At 40.0% G+C, this 23,281-nt stretch overlaps 1 protein-coding gene across 2 annotated transcripts in view; it reads right to left on the reverse strand.

Moving 5' to 3' along the window:
• khdrbs3 (KH domain containing, RNA binding, signal transduction associated 3) overlaps positions 1 to 23,281 on the reverse strand; it is a 116,031-nt gene that overhangs the window by 84,161 nt on the left and 8,589 nt on the right. Inside the window, exon 1 of one of the 2 annotated variants that reach the window (XM_018701228.2) lies at positions 11,399 to 11,899. The exons of the other annotated variant lie outside the window; for it this stretch is intronic. Coding sequence (XP_018556744.1) covers positions 11,399 to 11,489 — 91 coding nt within the window. The 5' untranslated portion in view covers positions 11,490 to 11,899. Of the gene's footprint in view, positions 1 to 11,398; positions 11,900 to 23,281 lie in introns of those variants that run through there. 2 annotated transcript variants of the gene reach the window in all.

Raw genomic sequence — 23,281 nt, forward strand, 5'->3', positions numbered from 1 at the left:
TGCACCTGGTCGCTGTGCTGTATTAATGTAAATGAGGAGATGAGATTTTTTAAGAAGTAGGTATAAAAGCAGTCAGTTGAGACATACAAATTACAAATTGTGTTTTGCATCGTTTTCTATTTTTAAAGACTTTGTTGGCATGCCGTAGGAGAGAAAAAAGGGGCACAAGAAACAGGGAGATGTCCCTAAAAACTCTGAACACAATTAGGCTTTAATATCAGGCTCTTAAAATAGAGACGGGAGACACAGCGAAGCAAGCAGCCCAGCAGGACACGAGGAAAGGTCTCTTGGCACTGGTGGTAAATGAGCATCCATCTCTCCTCCTCTCTCAGTACATTACAGGATAACTTTTCCTGCTCCAAAAACCCAGAAAATGCACTTAACTTTCATTTACTGATATCCCACCGCCCTCACTCATTAAAGATTCATGTCCACTGCCACCAAAGCCTGTGCCTTCTTTTTCTGTTTTCAAAAGGTGAGCAGGATATTTAATACTTAACGCTCCAAAGAAGATTAATGCTTTTCATGGTTTCTTATGAAAGAATGATGACGTCTGGAAACATTTTGTTTCTTTCCATTATATCAAAATGACGATTATACAGTGGCTTCAGAAAGTATTCAGACCCGCTCATTTTTTGCTCACTTTATTGTGTTGTAGATATAATTTTAAAAAGATCAAACTACAATTTTGCCCATCAGTCTACACTCAGTAATCCATTATGACAAAATGAAAACACTTTTTTGCAAATTCATTAAAAATCAAAAACTGAAATCTCTCATTTTCTAAAGTATTCAGCACTTAATTCAGCACTTACAGTTGGACTTTTCTTGGGCTGGATTTGGGCATTTTGTCTCATTCTTCCTGGCAGATGAGAAGCATCTGTTAACTTCCATCTGCCAGTCACTATATATTTTTGTACTTTGTTCCTTGCTTTGCCCTTTTTAATCCTCTTGTTTTTTTATTTATTTGTTTTTCTTATTCATTAATGTCTGAACACTGGGGGTCCACGAGAGACGGCATTCTGTATGTCCTGAACATATAGCAGGTTTGACGATAAACTTAACTTTGACTTTTTGACTTTGAGATCAGAGGCAGGTTTTCTTCAAGGACCTCTCTGGTTGTATTTATATTTCTCTCAATTATGACCAGTCTCCCTGTCCCTGCTGCTGAGAAGCGCCTCCATGAGATGATGCCACCACTACGCTTTGCCATAGAGATGGTATTAGCCAGGTGATGAGCAGTGCTTGATGTTAGCCAGTTTTGTCTCATCCTCATGATCTCAGAGTCCTTTTAATGTCATTTGCTAGGTTCTTGGTCACCTTCCTGACCAAGTCCCTTCTCGGTTCCTCAGCCAACTCTAGGAAGATTCCTGATGGTTTCAAACTTCTTCCATTTCACAATTATTGAGGCCACTGTGCTCCTGGGAACACTCAAAGTTTTAGAAATGGTTTCATTACAACATTATCATTCACAATTCTATCACAGAGGTTCTCAAGATTTCCTTGGATTTCATGGTTTGATTTGTCTGATGCAGTGTGAATTGTGGAACCTTATATACTACAGGTGTGTGCCTTTCGAAACTCCATGTTCAGTTGAATCAATTTGCCACAGGTTGACTCCAGTCAAGTTCTAGACATACCTCAAGGATAATTAAAACAAAGAGGATGCACTTGGAGTGCTAAAGCAAAGGGTCTGAATACTTTTTTGAATAAGAAATTTCAGGCCTTTGGTTTTTGAATTAGAAAAAAAATCTAAACATATGTTTTTCTTTTCTGTCATTATAGGTAATTGAGGGTAGACTGAAGGGCAAAATGGCAGTTTTATCAATTTAAAATTATTATTATACAGTTATTATACAAGATAAAGTGTGCAAAAAGTGAGGGGTATACTTTTTTAAGCCATTGTTTATGGTGACAGTATGTGAATTTTTTGCTCTCTTATTTTCTTTGTTTGCTGTGCTATAACAGTGTTCCTTTGGAAAGGAGTGCTGTATATCTCAGGATAGCTCCCCTGTTAAAATACTCAATAAAAATAAAAAATAATACAAAATAGACTTTTTCCTGACAACAGGTCTAAAATAATTGATTAGTCCCAGGGTATTAGACCAGAGTTTTTACAGAGGCGGTGCAGCATTCAAGACAGAAACCAGAGCAGGGTCTATTCTTTCCTTTGAACCTGTAACATCTGCTGCTCAGTGCAGTCAGCTACATCGAAGTGTATGAGACCGGATTGGAGGCATTTCTAGCCCATATAGCAATTCTGAAATCAGTACCCAGAGGGTATGAATACATTTAATCTCACAACAAAATGTAGCAGTTTTGCTGCACAATTGCTACATTGAGACAAAAGAAATAGTCCGATTTTCAACATGGTCAGGCTAATTGTGAGCCTGCTGTGCTTGAAAAACCATCTTTAGGTTTTTAGTGGGAGCTTTTGATATATAATGCCAAGGACTAGACTCACAGAAGTAATAAAGAGGACTGTATACAGAGTGGGTACATTAATTCTCCCAACATCAGAGGGGGCGAGGGATGGAAAGTCTGCTAAACTGTACAAATTCCCATAACAACAACAAAAAAATTGAGGTTATGATCTTCAACCTTGGATATTTTTTCCATGTCACAGTGATGTTTGAGTGGAGCTCTGAAACATAATATTGTGCCTTACACAGTATTTACTTAGAGTGTAGGTGACTTACACCATCTGTTTATAAAGCAACAGGCTCAGGCAGACACTCTGCCAGCAAAAAGGCACAAGGTCCCCAGGCTTATCTTGGTAGAGGTATGCTGCTGCTCCTCGGCACCAGTGAGGTGGAACGATAAACATAATTAAATTGAGTTGGATTACACAAAATGGATCGGATCAGTTGGGAAGGCGGAGAAGCTAATCCAGTGCAATCCTCTCTATAGAGGTGCCAACCACACAAAACGACATAAATAAAGAAGAGGGAAAGGGAAGCGGTGGCTGTCACAGAGAGATCAAGGCAGGGGCACAGAAAAGACCCCTTCAAGTAAAAACAAGCTCCAAAGTCAAATATTAACTGTAATAGTGCAGTTTAGCGAGGAAAATAAAAAATATACTTATCACTCTACTTAATCTCAAATAAAAATAAAACACTTTTGTAATGGAAGAATGTTATTGTACAAGTGTGTAGAGCAGAATGTGTTTGGAAAGCATCCACGGCGTCAAAAATGAATAAGCAATGAATTTACACCACTCCTATCCTTTGAGGGAGTGGGAAATCACACTTGTCTTTCATCACAGCAGTAATGACAGTGATTTAGTCAGGGATGAGATGCACCACTCCTAGCTTTTCACCTGTAAGTACAGTATATGCACACTGAAAAATGTATTTCAGTTACAAAAGATGAGATTGAGGTATATGGTATGAAAGCAGGGTTCAACAGGAGCTTGGAGTTTCTATATTTTCCTTTAAGACATCTGAACTTTTTATTTATCGCTAACACATCTACGACAGCACTCCCATAACCTTTTTTTTTTTTCGATTTCAACTCCCATTCCATTCCACTCCTCCATTTTTTTGTCCCCCTCCCCCTCCCCTTAGATTGCATTTTCCCTTTTGTAACTGACTTTGGTACAATCCCCTTTACAAATAACCTTTCCCAGGGGAAAGAGACTCTTACTTTCTCCACAGCCCTGCCAACCCACTCTTACCCCTCTCTTTCTTTTCTATCCCCATCTCTCTTTGTCTCTCAGCCTCAGGCACAGTAAACAGATTGATACAGTCTGGCGGCTTCCTCTGCTTTTCAAACTAATCCAGTGTAATCCTAGTCTGTGTGCGTCCTGTCTTGGAGCACATTATCATCCAATAAAATGATTATTAATGGATCCATAAGTGATGCAGGGAAAGGCTAAAGCAGAGGTTATAATGTCTAGGTGATGGTGTGGGCTCCTCTCAATACCTGCCCTGCAATTAAAGATCTCTACTGCCTGAACACTAAGGTTTTAGCATCAAGTATTGAAAAATGTCAAATACAAAAAGAACTATACCGAGCCGCACCGAAGACCCAGCAACACACCTCTAAATGATCTCCGTACCTGAGATGTGGAATATCAGCTTTCAGCATACTCCTGCCTAAACAAGTGCAGTCTGCATTATTTAAGCTGCCCTGGCTGGGCCGCTTTAATTGAGAGTCTCCTCTTGGATAGCCATCCTAGCAGACAGCTCAAGGCAGGCCTTCAGCAATGTATGAACACAGGTGGAGGAGGAAAAATGCACATCTTTGTGGCATTTGAAATATGAATGCAGCATTTATACCTGAGCAGCATGTTCTACATGGAAATCTGACGGTCTCAACACTAAATCAACAAGCTGAGCCTAAGGCAAGCTTCACGCCAGGTGGAGACTGTATCCCGTGCAATATGGTGATGGGATTGCATGGACCATGATGGAGATGCAAGAAACGGCTAATGAATCACCAACTGCACAGGAGTAAATGCAATTACTGAGTACTGGTTCCTGGCCTGACTTTTTAAACATGGTTTTGAGCCGAAAACATTCATTCATGAAGGGACAACTGGTGTGGTGGGTCCACATTTACATACATTATTCTGAAGCGGCCTTCAAGGGCCCTCTGGTCCACGTCCACTTGTGCAACTATGGAACACTTCAGTGTTCTCCCTCAATGTCATTATTTTTTAAAACAACTATTTCATATTAGTTTTTTTAATCTAACTTATGGAGTAAACCTTTTGTAAAAGTGCTACCTTCTCTAATGCCTCTTTATGGATAGCTGTCATGATTTTTTTAAGGCATCCACACTGTAGTTTCTGGACGGCTGTCTCACAAAGCCAGCAGCAGGCTGTAGTATGGGGGCACAATGCTTTTGACATAGGTAACATGTCATCCCCTCCTCATTATGCCTGAGCCAGGTAAATTTGTTCAGCCATTCTGGGTCAAAACCGCTGGCGTGCTCAGGTCGGGGTGATTAGATACAGTGTATGTCAGTTATGGTTGGGGCCAGTGAGCCTATGACCGCAACACGCACACAGCATCTTCTCATGTGCACCCCCTGAGAAGGCTGATAAAGAGACAGAAACAGGGTAAAAACTTTATAGATTTTCTGAGGGTCCACACGCCCACTGATGCCGCGGCCCACCAGGATTTGTCCTGGTATGCCCGATGGCCAGTACACCACTGCCTGTCACATTCCTGCCATAGGGAAAAAAAACAGATGCTCACCAGATGAAATTCCATGAGGGAAACTGCAGCTCTTTTCTTCCTCTTTGGCAGTTTTGGCAGCACCCTTCTTGGTGCTCTGTGCTGATTAGGATACAGCACCACCACATCAGCATTGTGCTGCAACTAAAGTTACAAATGACAAATCCAAGTGCAGTCATTGTAAGAAAATAGTGTTTTCCATGAAGACACTCATTCAGAGTTTTATTGAGAGCTAGAGGCGTCACAAAATTCGCTATGCAGGAAAAACCACGTGTACAGGATGGAAGAGGGAATAGACCAGGTTGTCAATGCCAGCTTTCATTACCTGGCAGTTTTCTATACTTTCTATCATAGATATATTTTATCCGGTATTCAAAAAGTACTTTTTCCACTAGCTCTTGAAGGCATAGACTGAAATGCAAATCATACTTGAAAAGTATCTAAAACTCTTGGAAGGGAGAACTCCATTTACCTTGCTGGCTGCCTTATTATTTTTGCTAGCTCGTTGCCGCTTGTTGCTTTGCCGATCTGCTGTTGGGTGCTGTGCAGAAAGTGTAAAATACATTCATCTATGTTATGCTGCCGAAAACAGATCTCTGCCGCTGGAATGAGGACCATGGGAGTGTTGAGAGTGAAATAAATCAGTAGAGTCGTGCGCCATAAAACCAAACAATGAGCTGAAAGATGCTAATAAACAAATTCTCCGTGGGTTCATTACAGCTCTTCTTTTACACATCATTTTCATTGTTAATCTAAAACTATTGATTAGTGCATCTTCAAGTATGTTCACAGTACATCTCAAGCTTCTAATTGTTTATTATATTTCAGACCGTTTTTTCTTTCTGGTTATTTTAGTCGTTGGACAGGGTCAATTATGCTCATCCAAGCTAGAAATAACTGCACATGGCTTTCTCCCAGCACTGTAATGATATATTTTATTACTTCTTGTTGATAACTGCTGTGTCTGTTTGTTTACATGTAGAGGAACACAAATGATTCATGTTAATATTGCAGGTTCGACATTTCAACAGTATTAAAGCTAATCAGGTGGTGCATCTGAATGAGAAAAAAATGACAGCATCATTGGCACATTATTGCTCCCATATTGAGTGGGAACATGTGCTCCTAATTAGCAGTGAAATCAATGCAACCACGTGACTCATCGCATCTGTAAACGGGCTTTCTATTAGGGTTTTATAGCCGGAGTCTCCCTGTGTTAGTTCTGGCCCACATTTCACCCCTGGATTCCAGCGGGAGCTGCAGCAAAGCAGAGACAGAGCTCTGCAAACACCTCTTAGCCACAGCACCGCTCAGCAGCCTTCCACTGCTTCTCTGAATGCAAAGCAGGTTTTCTGGAGCTCCCCGTCCCATCTGCCCTCGTACAGTTCACTTGCAAGTTCCCTACATCTGCGGGTCAAATCACCGGGAAGCTCGCGGGCTCAGACAGGTCCAGCGCTGTGGCTGCGCCTCCACCTCCACCTCACTGTGTGGCTCAGTGTGTCGGCCAGCCGCAGATCCACAGATCATTATCGCTATCAAGCACTGTTTCCCCAACAAAACGATATCTCTGCCTTTGATCCTATGCCAGAGCTTATTTTTGTTCACTCCTGGGCATTCTAACCCAGGAACTGCTCTCACTTGGGGCAAAACTCAAGTGCAGCTAAAAATACCGCTCTGTTCTGTTTATGAGATGGAAATGTATGAATTAACAGTGGGGCATCATGTCTGAAATAAGGATACTTTTCCACACCTGCTCAGTCTGCACAGATAGTGTATGTTTTTTCCGCTGTTGTTGTTTTTCTTTGTGGGTATGCTAGCTGAGGCTGTTAATATAATGCAAACATTGTGCTAGGCTCCTGCTGAGGAAAGTCCAATTAAAAAGCACATAGATACGGAGGCTTATGTGCAGCACTGAGGTTACAACATCCAAACTGGGCCAGAGGTCCTGAAACATTCAGAGTGGGCTACACGCTGCTCTGCATCCACACACCCAACAACTAGCATCAGACACACCTTACATTTTTAACTCAGCATTGTTTACAATTGATCTTGAAGAGTACCATAATTATTTGAACTCAATTTCAGTAATAAAAGTCTTAACAGTTATGATGATCTAATTATCATAATAGTAATAGCTATGCAGTGTTTTTCACATTCTGTCTGCATGAGACTGAGAGATAGCATATTAAATACGAAGCTGTAATATCAAACAAAGCATAAAACTAAATACAACTGATTCTCTTGCTTTTTATCACACACTCTAACACTTCAATATAGAGCCTAAACAATTCCATTCAATTACCTGACGGAGAAAATGTAATCATGTGTAGGTGCAAGGCTACTGGGATTCAGCACCAATGAAAAAAACACCAGCACACTGACTCTAAAAATCAAAAACGTATAAGACATTCACACTGTTTTATTGGTTCCTTTCATGTAACTTACAACTATTTTGGATATGTTTTAATATAGTTGGGATATTTTTGATACATCTAATGTATTTGATGTATTATTGTCTCATGCTTTGGGACTGTATTTTTGTTCACAGTTTTTACTCTATAAAATGTTTATCACTCCGGGTGGTTAGGATGCTGAACCACATCACAGAGCCTGTCTGCCTACTGGGATATACTGTAGACAGGTATGGTGACCATTTTGAAATATTTTGACCTGATGAAGATCTGGCTGGGACTGAAAAGTCTGTTTAAATAAATTTGTAGTGTGGGGTCAATATGCAGGCATTTAAGTGATTAATCAGTGATGCTTCTCTCTCTGTTCATCATTTTAAATTTAATACCCTGGATTTTATGCTGTTAATTGGACAAGAGCCTTACTTTTATCCACCATTTTTCCATACATTATTTCCCACATGAATTAGTGTCATGACTAGCCAGGCTAGCCTACACAGCTTGCTAAATTTCTCTATTTTTCATTAGCAAAGAGGACAGACAGGTTTAGTGAGGTCAACAAGGGCAGGCAAAGGGCCAGGTCAAGTAGTTTTTAAACACATTTTAATTATAATATGAGGTTCAAACTAAAATGCAATTTCTGTCAAGCTACTGTTCCCATGCTCAAAAAATATCTATATAAAAAAACCTAAATAAACATTGGAAAGCTCTTGTGCCTCAATGTACTGCGCTGATTTAATGTAAATAACAGGTGCACCTCATGTCACCTGAGCTGTTTCCATACCTAGAAGCCATTCATTAGTATGCTGCTGAGGATTTCTCGTTCCATGTAGGCTGCTGGTCCGGCTTGTCTCTTTATTTTGGCTTAAGATATTTCTCCAGCTCCAAGTGTCTGCTGCTGACTGTATGAGGCTTGTCACAGGGGCAGAGATATGCTCCTTGAGGGAGAAGAGCTCTGCGAATGGCCCAGACTTATCAAAGCAGCCCGCCCTGTCCCCGAGCTTCGAACACAATGCTCCCCTAATTTCTCCTGAATGGAAGTCTCTCCAGACCTGGAGTAATCTCATATTTGCCGTTTGCATGCAGTAACTCTAGTTACTCCAGCTCTGTTCCCTGCATCCCCTGCCAATTGCATAATCAAGTCCAGAACTCATCAGCAAGATGGCAGAAGAAGTGCTCTATTAAGCTGCATCGTGTTCCATCTGTTGTGTAAGAGAGAGATAACAGTATTTACAGTTTTGGAGTTGTGGCAGACTGTTTCGGCCAAATTTTGTGCACCGCAGAGTTCTGCTTACTTCATAAAATGTCACGGATTAATTCTGCTGCTTACGATGCTGTCCAACTGCAATCTTTGCCTCCAACAGAAATATCACAAACTAACTTTATTGGAAATGTTACACCAGGAACTTGTGCTAGGTAAAACAATTTGAATGTAAAACACACAGAGGGGAACATTCATTCTAAAATTCTTTGTTGGCTTGTCCTGGCTCAAACTCTAAGTATTCCATCACTTTAATTCCATTTTTGGGAAATGGCCAATATTTGCTGTAACTCTACAGAAGACCTGCAGTGTGGACAAAGGACTTTAAGAGAGACTCTGTCAAGAAACCAGTTGGTAAGTGTCTTTCAAATGGCATTAAGTATTCAGAGCTCCAGTGTTCTCTCTATCGGGGAGGAGTATGTGTTCTTTGAAGGAAAAAAAGACTAACCCAGATTTGAATAACGAAACCAGCTGATAATAAAAAAGTGCTGAGTAAAACACAGCCTTATCTGCCTCACAGACCGGAATGAATTTACCTTACTGTATACGGATCAGCTGACTGAAAGATGCATTAACCTCAGTGTGTTCTTTCAAACAAGACTCCAATCTGCAGCTGATATTGTCAGGGTCATTACACCAGCAAACACTGAATGAATAGAAGACAGTGAGTCTATGTATACAGTTTTCATTTTACACATGTATGAGGGCTAAAACTGGAATGAGATGTCATACATATTTCATTCCCTACACTACCAGGAAGAATGTGCCACATTTTTAAACCTGCGCATTTCAATTATTTCATTAGTAGGATATCTGAGGGCATAGCAGGAATGCCAAACACTTTTTTATGTCAGGAAATCCCAACAGTTCCAATGCAGTTAATTTGACCACAAAACCCAGTTTAACATGATTCAATCTGACTATATCAGAAAGGAACATTTTTGCATGTCTGATAAAGTGCTAAACTTTTAAAATAACTGCCAACTATTTTGATAAACAATTTAATCCTTAAAGTCATGTCTTAAGCAAAAATGCCAAATATTTCCTTGTGCTACAAAGTCGTGAGGATTTGTTGCTTCTCTATTTTAACACCTTTGCTTCGGACTATTGGACAAAACCAAGTCATTTGAAGACATAACCTCGCCGTTCAAGAAATTGTGGAGAACATTTTTCACTGTATGACATCTTGTACACTTAATAAGGTTAATAGATTAATTAAATAATCAGCAGATCAATCAGTGATGAAAATAAACATTAGCTGCAGCCCAGTTTTTATATATACACTATAAGTTCATAAGTTGACAGTATAATCAGAAAAGTAATTGTTTGTCACTTTGGTAAACTCCAGCAAGTAAAGAATTATTAATTAAAATTAAAATTAACTCATGCCTCACTCTGCCAGAGGCCTTTTGGAACCCTTTTAAGGACCCCTGGAGGTCCTAAGCAACTAGAAGTGACACGGCTGTCTGAACAAAAACAGCTTGGTGCAGGGACTGCATCTGGAGGTTCCAAAAAAAAATGGTTACAGTGCAGGAGGACTGTTCAAAATGAACTAATGCTCCTTGTCTGTTACCTTTAAAGCCAACAACAGCCTGCTTGAGACTAGACAAAGCCCATGAGTGGTACTTCAAGGACGCACTTGGATGCTATAACAGGGCACTTCCCACTTGAGGAGCTCCACGGGGCTGCTGTCTGAAGGAAGTGTTTGCAAAATTCCGACAGCTTCAAAGCAGAAGTCTCTGCAACGGATTAATTAAAGCGTCTGCGAGCGCGGCTGCTGCTGCTACCACTGCTCCTCCATCCCTTCAAAAATTCCATTTCAGTCACGTCCACTTCTTCAAAGGAGGAAACACATGTACATTTGAATAAGAGCGTGATTATTCCACTACTCGCACCGCAGCTTACACATGTCTGCATGGGATAGAGATGACAGCTGCTGGAAAACTGGGATGTCAAGTGGTTTTAGTGTTAGTAGAGGTTTCACTGCTGCCTCCATTCATAAACTGTAAGCTATAATTTCATGTCATGCCATCTCAAAGAAAGGGGAGGCTTCTACACAAATAGTCACTTTGCCATGAGTTACCTTCATTAACATTTTCTGTTTGTGCTAGTTTAAACCAGACAAACAGAGGTACCAACAGGAAGAACCGTACTATTTATGCTCTTATGTAGCCCTGTTTGTCTAATTCAAATGAAAAAGTTTGTTTACTCTGGTTTGACTAATGGAGCAGGTGCAGTCTTTAGTCAAACCTGTCCTGTTTTACTGAGTTGTACATGACAGAAGGTTGAACGTGGCGCCTTCGCTGCATAACAACTTGGCAAAACTGCCATGATGCTAAAAGGACCTCGCTATTTTAGTGTGACCAAACAGTAAATTGTAAGTAGACCCACAAACCTCTTATTTTTAACTTGTAGTAGGCGGGCTGGTGGTGTCATGTAGCCTGCAGCCCAGCACCAAGCGTTAAACCTGAACACTGTGGTGTAGACTATAATCAGTTTTCGCACGCATAAACTGTTTACTTCAGTATTTAACCACGGACATTTACCTTGATCCAGTAGCCGCAGGGAGTGCTGAAAAGACGGATCCAGCGTGTCCTTCTCTGCCATAAGCTCCGGCAAGTACTTTTCGCTCCCCATGTCGTCCTGGACTTTGTGGCTCCAAGTAAACGACTCAAATGCAATTCGAGTAAATACAAAAAAAAGAAAAAGAAAAAAGAAAACTTGTTCAACGTCCAAACGGCTCCACGTTAGAGGCACCGCCAAGTATCAGTGTGAAGCAAAAACGCGGGCGATAATGTCATTCGCGCTCGCGCTACAGGAGCATTTCTCAGTCCTCGCGGAACACACACACTTTCTCACACACACACACACGGAGAAAGACAAAGAGCGGTTAAATGTGACCGGGAGGTTTTATCCCATCCAGGTGCTGTTCAGCTCGCAGAGCCCAGCTACGCATCACAACCGGACTGAGGTTCCCTCTCCTCTCTGGGTGGACAGGCTCTTTGAAGCTCCCTCTGTTGTATCCAGTGCTAAACTGAGGCTGCTGCAGCTATTGGTCGCCGCGCGCGACACGCAGCCGGTGGAAGGGGCGGGGCGACACTCCGGAACTGTCCGCGGTGCTGAGTCCCTCCACCATATTATTATCATAAACTCACTATGAGCAGGGGCGCCAGTGCACTAACGCTGAGCCAGGGCAAAGTACCTGCGCCTCATGTCACCGAATAATGCTAGTATGAAAGGGCTATGTAAGGGCTCCTCTACACAGTGCAACAATAAAATGCAATAGGATTAGTAACAGGGAATCCATTTCATATATTTTGTTTTATGTGCAAAATCACAAACAAATTTACAAGCAGTCAAATTACCAAAAAATAGCTGGCACACACACACACACACACACACACACACATATATATATATATATAGGTGATGAAACATGCTATTATAATATCTCGACAGACACAGAGTGATTTTTTATTTTTCCTGTGTTTTCTCACATATAATTGTAGAATCATAAGGTGTGGGCATAAATGACCTCTGAGACCTGCTGACAGATCCACCCAGCAAATACACATATGAAAATAGCAAAGCCATTCATCAGCTGAAAGTCTGTGATGAGTCAGACATGCAGTATGTTTTTGGGGTGAGTTTGGTGGGAGTGAGAGTTGACTGACAAGAATACAGACAATTCCTTGTATTTTAAGTCAGTACAGTTACATGAACATCTCAAGAGGCTACATAATTGTCCTCTTTACTCATTTAAGCAATTGATCAGGACTGCATGACTCTTTAGGTTGCTTTTACTTGGTAGGACAAATTGTCAATAGTTCTCAGGGAATCTATTCACCTTCTCATAGGTCAAGCATGCTTTTCTCCAGGGCGTGTTTATGAATTCATTAAATAAGACAAGCTTGTTGTTTAGAAAACACAGCCACATAAAGCCCTGATCATTTCTAGAACCTGACTTGGTGAGTCTCCAGTTTTCTAACAAAGAACAGACAGCGACACTAGTGTCATCAAAAGACAGATATAGAGTTTATCCAGAGAGCAGATATCTAAAGATACAGCCACAAATCCACTTTATCAGACGTCCTGAGCTGTGCAGTTCCTGGAAACATACACTGAAAGTAAAAAAAAAAAGGGGGGGGGGGCTTTGTGCTGAATTTGGAGCATTTAAAAGCTGGGAAAAGCAGGATTTGTATACAAGCTTCATATTTGTTAGAAAATAAGGGGAAAAAAGATAAGAATTCTGTCAATATTTGTGGAGGATGCTGAGGTAGCCTCAGGTGGGCGGCTATCTGTAGGCTGATCAGCACTGGTTATATAATTAAGATTTCTCCATTCTATTTCAATAACTTAGAAAAAATGTGACCCAGAGGCTAAAACCAAGATGGGTTTATGTATATTTATCAACATTTTGTCCTCCATGAACTCTGGAATGTGCCATTGTTTATTTTGCTTTTATGGTTGGATCTTTGCCCTGGAATAACATGTAAATGTTGGTCGCTGGGGTCTGCAGGATTGAGAGGTCTAGATGCAAGGGGGAAAAGGAGACAGCACGATATTAATACGCTTATAAAATGCTCCCATTGATAATTTGAAGCATTCGGTAACATTGTAAGATTCCTGAAACTGCAGGCATGCAGAGAGGATGTGTGTCATGTCCCTGTCTTAAGCATGTTGGAGACTTTTCCCTCTGAGTCTTTCCAGACTCTTTTATGAGTGATTCACCGCAAAGAGAAACGCATTATGAATCAGCTTACTTTTTAATCTCTCCCAGAGACCATTAAAAACCAGCTCAAATGCACTAATCTCCTATTCAGAAGAGCGACTTATTTATAGATATGCTTGCCATCTGTTGCTCCCCGTCTTCATAAACAAAACCCTCACATTGTCATTGATGTCTGAATCAAAGTTGCAGGTCTATACATCTTTCTCAGGACGCCTGTTTTCAAAGGGAATTTGCTAAGTGATTGCAATACATCAAATGCTATGAAAATAATCATGGTTTATGGGGCAACATTTTTATATAAGTCACAGCTGACCACAAGGGCAGCAGCACTGGTGTAAACAAAGCTATGAGAAATGTTCTGTCAGTTGGGTGTAAAGAATGAAGAACAGTGGGCTATTACATTGACAAAGTGTTATTTTGATCATTAGAGAATGGCTGCCCCCTCTCTTGCCCCACAGTCTGTCCCTGCCCATTAAATATGGTGTCGACTACACCTAGAACTAGACAGCCTGTGCAGCACCCCAGGGTGTCATATATGGTATATACACCCATACTATTATGTCTGCACAATTCTCCATTCAGAGTCAGTGTTTCTCCCTCTGTTAACAAGGAGCAGGGATCTAATCAGCGCTGCCGTCCTCTTCCCGGCGACTTGATGTAAATCCTAACTGATTTAAATGGAAGCTCTTGTCTTGTCAGCTTTCAATCTTCATAAAATCCCATTTCAGTGAGAGCATGTCATGGGGGTCCTGTCACCTGAGGAGTAATTAGACCTTGATGCATCCGCAAGCTGATTGCTGTGTCAGTTTGTGTCACGGAGAGACCATGAGCGGGGATTTCCACAGCCAGGGACACTTTGCCACGTTTCCACTTGTTTTGGCCCCTGTGAAATGGACTGGATTACAGTGGCAAATCAGGGGTGCTTTTAACACCTCAAATAAGTGGATTCTTTCCATCACCGCATTTAGATGGTGGCAGGAGGATTGTGAGGAGAGTGACAACACTGCCTCCTTGTGACCATGTCAAATTCTTTAAGCAGGCATGAGAGGCTCACATGAGAGAAGAAGATGTTTTCAGGCTTTCTCTGCCCTATCAGAATGAGAGGTGGGTTGGAAATAAAGCAGTGTAAGAGTTAGGGATTTGTGTCTGTGCTCAGAGGCTAATTGCAGTAAAGCCCTGCTGTAAATGGTGCAGTTTGTTTAATTTATCAGCAGCCCCAATACACGTTCACCGTGAAGCTCTGTTGGTAAAAGCACCATTACAGAGATCCAGAGGTCTTACGTTTAAATCCAAATTTGGAGGTATTTGGAGAAATTAGTTTTAATGGGTCACTGTGAAATGAGAACAGAATTATAAGAGACCTACAAGCACTGTGGAAATTGTTTTTATGTCATTGTGTTGCCCTTTTTTCCTCATTTATCCTCTGTTTACTTGTGTTTAAAAGGTTCTACAAACTGTTTTCACACTATCTGAAAGAATAACACCAAAAAGCCTTAATAATGCTAAATTGCATTTGGTCTTATACTTTGCAAATCTTTTCATTACTCTCCAATAACAGTGGAATAAAACACAATTTCTCCCGCAGTGTCTCTTGTCTTCCAAAGTCATTTTAACAAAGCCCCTCTTTCAAGATATTGTTTTCCTCCTCATGCAGCCCCACAATGCTGCTTCAGTCACAAAAGGCACCTTATTGTGGCTACTAAATGGAGCGCTCACATCCATTAAACAGCCATTCAACAGAATTATATTGCCAGCACCAATCTATCAGGTACATTGATCACGCATCGTCAGCTGTGAAGTGTAGACTCCGGTCTCCTCTCCTGGAAGTGTTGTGCAAAAGAAATCTAATGAGAAACTGCCAGTAGCGCACAGGTAAACAAATCAATGGCACCCAGCAGTGCTCCCAAGGTCAAGGCTTGCACACACACACACACACACACACACACACACACACACATTCACACAACATCAAGCCCCCTAACAAACTTGCAGTTGGAGCAGCAGCTAGAGCTTCCATGGCAAAGGGCGCTGTCAAGATTTAACTTTTAGGAGATAAACAAGGCTCAAATGGGATTAACATCACTCTGGTTTCTATCATTGTTTTAGCTTTAAAGGAACAGTTTGACATTTTGGGAAATACACATGCTTCATCTTGTCAAAAGTTGGATTGATGCTACTCTCATGTCTGTCTTAGCTTAAAGGCTGAGATGGCAGAAACAGCTAACCTGTGTCTGCCCGTAGGTAATCCTCCTAGCAACATCTACCTTCATCTATCTTCTCTTTTCTATTTTCACACATGAGTCCATACTGTATGAAGTGTGGGTGTATGTTGGTGTATGAACAGTATGTAGGCTATGGCCCTGTGAGCATAATTGGATGTAAACATGTGTTTAGATGCTGGGCATATCTGCAGAAAGATTATACAGAAAACATTAAAAAAAAGTGAAATTGCAGTGTAAAACTAGTCCATACACAGCTTTGTAACAATGAAAATGATGACAAGTAATATAAGCCCAATCAATAACTGAGTAAATGTGAGGGAATTCTGAAATATTAGCACACTGACATGTTCCATTAGACTTTGTGCTGTAGCAGACTATCACACCGCCAGCACCAGTGTCAGGTTTTTATTCTTTTTTAACTATAAGAACATAACAGAGCAGAGAACAGAGAATGATAGTCAATGTAACAAACAAATGCAACATGAAGTCAGTGACTCGGTTTGCATCTTTTTTGTTTCTCTTAAATGAGTAACAGCTTAACAGAGCAATCTGGAGTTGTCCATGATGTGCAGTGACTAAGTGTGTGGTGAGAGTTTTCATTGTGCACTTACATACCAGAGAGAGGCACAAGGTCAACAGCAGTAATTATTCTGTGGGAAGCGTGTTGGTCTTCAGTGGGTGATTTCATTTCCTGCCATTAGCCACAGCGATTAAGCACGAGAACAATGATACTATGATAGCATCAGCAACCACCACACAGCCCCGAGCTGTTCTCAATATTCTCTAATATTCTCTAAATGTTGCTTTGCATGGGTTAACCCTCCTGCGGTGTTCAGGTAGCCAGAATCTTTAAGCCTTTCACTGTGTCCTTCAATTAGGAAATGATCATAATGGATGGATGAAATCTCATCATGAGTCCCATCCTAGACTCCTGTCTGTTATTTTTTAAATACAAAAGATGCTGTTAGTGACATTTTCATGCAGCTTTGAGAACTGAGGCCCAAATCTGTTTGACCTTGGAATGTAACAGAAATAGCTGACTGTCCCTAAATTAGCCACCATGATGCTTTTATCTCCCTGTTACTGACACAACCACGAATATTTAATTGATTTTTTGGGCACTTAAGGGAAACTGAAAAAAGCTGGAGACCAAACCTAAAAAAATCTGAGATATAACAAACATATTAGCAAACTGTTGGTTATTTATTCAACTAGCAATGCATTAGCATTAATTTGGACTTACTGGCCACCTTACAAATATAAATCCAACTATCCTTTTAGCTCTGCTTTGGTCTCAGCACCTCTTTAGCGGCTAAATACTCCACAGTTGTTAACATGTCTGTCTGTCGTTTTATGCTGGGTAGGTAGCACATATGGTTTATTTGAGCTTTGTAGATGAAAACAACTTCCTACAGGCTAAAGCAAACATATAAGTTACAGGCTGCACACCTTTACACTTCACATCACATTTAGTTTTTATTAATATGAACACTTTCATCAGTGCATCTTTAAATATAAAATAAATATTTATTTTTCTTTTTCATTTTTGGTTATGAGACATTTAGAGGCCATGTTTTAAAGACGGGATTTTGTTGTTCTCATTTTGCCATTTCCTGTATCATCTTTTTAGTTGCATGTTTTGGTATGCTCCTAATGCTGGTATTCAATTTATTATGAATGAATATATTATGTTTTAGTTTTAATTAATTAGGTAATCTAATCTTCTGTAATGCATTAATGTCACATTCAAAGTGGTGAATAGTGGCTATGAAGGAAAGGTAAAAGATGAAGAGCCACCACCTGTAGAAACACTGAGCTTGAAAGTTCATTATTGACCTTAGAAATATAGTAGTTTTCCACTTCTGGCAAACAGGAAGTGATGTACTTTGCTTTAGCAAAGACAGTACCTGTGATGTACTGGGTGTCATTGATGGAAGAAAAAAAAAAGAGAAAAGAACAACGTCTTCATATGTTGACAGATTTGTGAGAAGCACTAAACATGAAGATGAAATAAAGAATGAGGATCTCACACGTCGACTTTAATTGAGATTTATTTATCAGAGCAACACCCACATGGCTCTCATAATCATCCATTTTAAATGATCAAGTCAGCTGTTAATGGAGCTTTACGGGCCTGTGACATTCTAAACAGAGGGATGAGCTGCCCAACAGTGTCAGAGAAGCATATTTAAATACTGCACTCCACTTTCCCTGCCATAATGAAGAGAAAATACATGTTAAATAAAGGACCACATGACCACATGGAAAATTCATTTTCTACTGTTAAAGAATCATTATCAGCAAGTGAAAAAAGTGTCAAAGTAAGGGAAAGGAAGGTGGGAAAAGAGGAACTAGTTCTAGTTGTAGGAGTGTATTTAAGCCATTAGACTCAGTGATGGTGGATCAAAGATGGTGCTGAGAGCAGGGTGAGGAACAGAATGGGAAGAGGATTTACCTGCCCAGTCTGGACAACTGATCTGTGGGGATGAAGAAGACTGCTGTTAGCCAAATCTTCTATTTCCCTTTGTGTCGTACCTGCACTGCCTCATCCACCTTAAAAGAGCAAGAAAAAGGAATGGCTTTCATTCTGGGGTGCTTCATTTCCTCTGTTCTACAGTAAATAAAATGCAATATTCACCCCTGAGCTTTCTTTAAGTGGCAGGGCAGCCTAATGGTTCAGGAGTTCATCCTGTAACAGGGAGATGACAGGAAGGTCACAGGTTCGATCTCCACAAATGCCAATATCCATCAAACACTTTAAGTATGTCTGGAACAAGGAGCCACTTACTGAGAAATGTCCTCTAAAAGTAAAGATGATGATACGTGAATAGCTTTATTTGTAATGCTATATATTCATTTCAAGGAAATCATTACCTGGAATTTATTATTCATTCAGCAGCACTAAAGTAAGAGGACTTAATTTGTTTAAGTGTCTCAAGTTACAATATAGAGCATACACTGAAACTATACATCATTTAGATGGTTTGCTTTCATTCATTTTGATCACTGAGTTTCATCTTTCCCAAATGAAGATGAGTAGATTCAAAATCTACATTTGGTGAGTGAACCAAAACAGTAAAGTTACCAAAAGCAGGAGGAAGTAAAAAAGAAAACAATTAGCTGCTCATAAAGCTAAGCATACTTCAGAGTCAGGTGAGAATTTTCTGCGCAATCATCAGTAAAAGCAAGACTTTTCATTTAAAAAAAAAATTTCCTTTAGTGCCACCACCTCATATGAAGGACAGATGATGGTGTTTGGGCACTGGAAACCTTTAAAAAGATGTTGCAAAAAAGCAGCTTGGCCAGAGAATGAGCTCAAAAAATTATTTAAAAAAATAACTCTCAAATATAAAAATGAATTAATTACCACCTACTCTCATCCTTATTGACCCCAGAATAACTTTTAACCTTCTCCTTCTCACCTAAATGGAACATACCACCTGGTCACTACACAGATATTAGACTTTAAAGCATACACAACAACTCCATTGTAAACACTGCATTTTCTGTTACTACTGACACCACAGATGATAATCTAATATAAGAACACAAATTACTCACATGTGCACAAAGATCAACCAAATGACATTTACTACAGTTTTATTGTTGTTTTGTCTTCCCAATGCTAACAATACCCAGTCTGTCACTGCTGAGACCTAATGATCCAAACCTGTCTCCACTCTCTCTGATTGAGCAGCCGATCTACCACCAACAACCCAGACAGACCGACAGCGATAAACCACACATTACAAGCAATGTATTCACTTATTTAAAACGCAGACAAATTAATGGAAACATTTAGCTGAAATACTGATAATTACACATTATTAAAAAGTGCAAGTGAAGAGCATTCAAATTTCAGTTTGACTTTTAATGGCAATGAAATGCCAGTGAGGGAGGACTAGATAATTGTTGATTGTTTTCAGACTCTCGGCCATAAATTATTAATCACACTTGAATGATCTCCTTTACTAGCAAAATGATAACATGAATTATAAACTACTAGGAAAGCACAGTTTATTAAGGTGCTTTTCACAAAAGCATCCAAAATAAATAAATTAATTAATACATTAAAAGATTTCTAAATGGAAAATACAGCCACAACATTAAAACCACTTGCATAATATTGCATAGGCCCCCCTTGTGTCACTAAAACAGCTCTGACCCATCAGGGCATTGGAAACGGGACCTCTTAGGTTGTCCTGTGGTTCCTGGCACTGGGATATTGGCAGCGGATCGTTTTTGGTCCTGTGGGTTCCAGGGTGGGGCCTCCAACATCTGGCTTGTTCTGGATCATCCCACAGATGTTCAATCAGATTTGGATCTGGGGGATTTGGAGGCCAGGTCAACACCTTGGGCCTCTTTGTTGTGTTCCTTGAGGCCATTTCTGAGCAGTTTTTTTGGTGTGGTGGGAGCACTGTCCTGCTGGTGGAGGCCCCTGCCATTGGGGAGTGTGTTTGCAAAGATGACAAATTAATGGAAACATTTACGCTGAAAATACTGATAATACAACATACCCAACACAATGATAAGAGTGGGGTAAGCAGGGCCTAATGAAAGGGAATGGAGCAGCCTTTTTACATACCAAATATATTCTGTATCTGCTTATTCCAACATATGAAGTTGCATGTATGATAATGATGCTGTATATTCCATCTAATTGTGTGTTATTTTATACATATTTTGTCAAATTTGGTATTTTTTGAAAACGTTGTGGATAATTGTAACCAAATAACCTTAAAACTGCAAATTCATACAATAGAGGTTTACTGTCTCAAAGAGGTGATACGTTTTTTATGATTGAAAGTTGATTCATTTAATATTCACTTAATATTGATTATTATATTATTCTCACTCAAGGTTTTCACATAATGATTTTATTTCTTTGGCATTCTTTGGCCTCTAGTTAGAAGTCATGCCATGCAGTTTCTACCCCATGAAATACACACTTAAAAGCTTAAGCCTTAAGCTGATGTATATTTGGAGTCTTTCATTAGCGTTGCTAACACTAGTGTCTCTAAATCCACTGTCTTATTTTATCCAGGTGTTATTCTCAGCCATGATGTAATTATTGACTTAACAACTGCAGTCAGACTATTGTTGTCTTCACGGTTTCCATATGCTGGATGAATGAGTTAAGTGAGAAAGTGAATGTGAGGTGAACTGGAATAATGCTGTAAATCAAGCAGTCATGGCTGACTGTAAGAGTGGGAAATGAGTATCTACTCAAACTCATTTATTTGGTGTAAACAAGAATGGCTTGAATCCAGGAATTAATGTGTGCGTAGAGGTTTCTTTTTTGCGTGTCAGTGCAAAGTTTTCATTCACCTGGCCACAGGAATTATAACGTCAAACACAGAATGGTGAGATCAAACAGTTTTACAGTCCTAGACAGTGAATAGAAGGAGGAACAATTTATGGAATCACCATTGAAAATGAAATGTCCCCGAGCACTGTTAATGGGAGGGAATACCAAACACTGCACAGAAGGCTTTTCTTTTTCATAGTTCCATTCCTTTTCTCAAGGAATGAATGTGTGAAATGTTACTGTCCACAAGAAAATACATGGCATGCCAAAGCTTTCATCTAGAAAATATGCCTGAGGTAAGAATATGGTACATGTAAAATACAAGACACAGCCTTTCAATACCTGGAATAAGGTAAAAAATCAATAAATTTTAAATAATAATAATAATAATAAATATATAAATCTATAAATGAAGGGAATGATTCTACCCACACAAGTTGAGAAACTGGAGAAAAAAGCCCTACTGTAATCTAGGCAAAGGTTTCTGTTACAGCAAACCTCTATTAGCCCTTGTTAACAACAGAAAAAGAAAAGCTGGAAGTGCTGGGGGAAAGAAGGGTAATTGGCTCTCTCACAACCAGCAAGCAGCCAGTGTGTGATTGTGCAGCGGTCTGCTGCTGGTACTGGGAAACATCCTTGTCAGCACGGGGATGAGAGCTGCTTATTACACAGGGAGCAGCACTGAGTGGCAGGTACAAAAGTGGAGATTCTGAGGAATGATAATTATCTTTTAAAGTGGGAATGCTCGAAACAAGCGCTCAGGCCCCGGGGTAATGAAAGATCGCTTGACAGTTTGGATACAGCGTTCTGTCGATGAACCGAGCAGAGAATCACATTCCACATTTTTACACCTGTGAGATGATCCAGACCTGAAAATTAGACTGGAAGATGATCTATTTTGAAATGTACCCTCATGTGTAAAGCTGCAGTGTCAGCACATCTTATGAAGATTTTTTAAATATAACAAATGCTAATATGCAGTGACAATCATTTAAGTTAAAGTTTAACCGAAATGAAAATTCATTTAAAAACTGTAATTATTAAAAAGTGCAAGTGAAGAGCATTCAAATTTCAGTTTGACTTTTAATGGCAATGAAATGCAGTGAGGGAGGACTAGATAATTGTTGATTGTTTTCAGACTCTCGGCCATAAATTATTAATCACACTTGAATGATCTCCTTTACTAGCAAAATGATAACATGAATTATAAACTACTAGGAAAGCACAGTTTATTAAGGTGCTTTTCACAAAAGCATCAAAATAAATAAATTAATTAATACATTAAAAGATTTCTAAATGGAAATACACCAGCCACAACGTTAAAACCACTTGCATAATATTGCATAGGCCCCCTTGTGTCACTAAAACAGCTCTGACCCATCAGGGTATGGAAACAGGACCTCTTAGGTTGTCCTGTGGTTCCTGGCACTGGGATATTGGCAGCGGATCGTTTTGGTCCTGTGGGTTCCAGGGTGGGGCCTCCAACATCTGGCTTGTTCTGGATCATCCCACAGATGTTCAATCAGATTTGGATCTGGGGGATTTGGAGGCCAGGTCAACACCTTGGGCTCTTTGTTGTGTTCCTTGAGCCATTTCTGAGCAGTTTTTTTTTGGTGTGGTGGGAGCACTGTCCTGCTGGGGAGGCCCCTGCCATTGGAGAGTGTGTTTGCTATGGGAGGTGTGCTTGGTCTACAACAATGTTAAATTGGGTGGCATGCATCAAAGTAACATCCAGATGAATATCAGGCCCCAAGGTTTCCAGCAGAACTTTGTATTTTAACAGAGATGAGTATTGTTATTCACTTCACCTGTCAGTGGTTTTAATGTTGTGGGTGATCAGTGTATAATATAAATGAAATCAGCTTGAAAGGAAATGATACAAGGAAATCAATATAAAAATACTGGCATTAAAAATTAATTCTCAGCCTTGGAAACCAACAAGTCCTCCAATCTTAATGACAATACAGGCCGCTATAGGTAACAACACAGCATTGTTTTTCAGCAGAAAGCACAGAAAAAGCACAGGTGTAACTAATATTAAAAGATGCTGCTGTTACATTTAATTGTGCCAGTAACAGCTTCACATCTGCATGGACTGCAGTCAGCTTTCATTAGTAAGTTATTTGTTACACCTGCGTCTGACTAGTCAGAATACCTGCAGTGAGAG

The sequence above is a fragment of the Lates calcarifer genome, linkage group LG3, assembly GCF_001640805.2.
Source record: "Lates calcarifer isolate ASB-BC8 linkage group LG3, TLL_Latcal_v3, whole genome shotgun sequence".
Lineage (NCBI taxonomy): Eukaryota > Metazoa > Chordata > Actinopteri > Centropomidae > Lates > Lates calcarifer.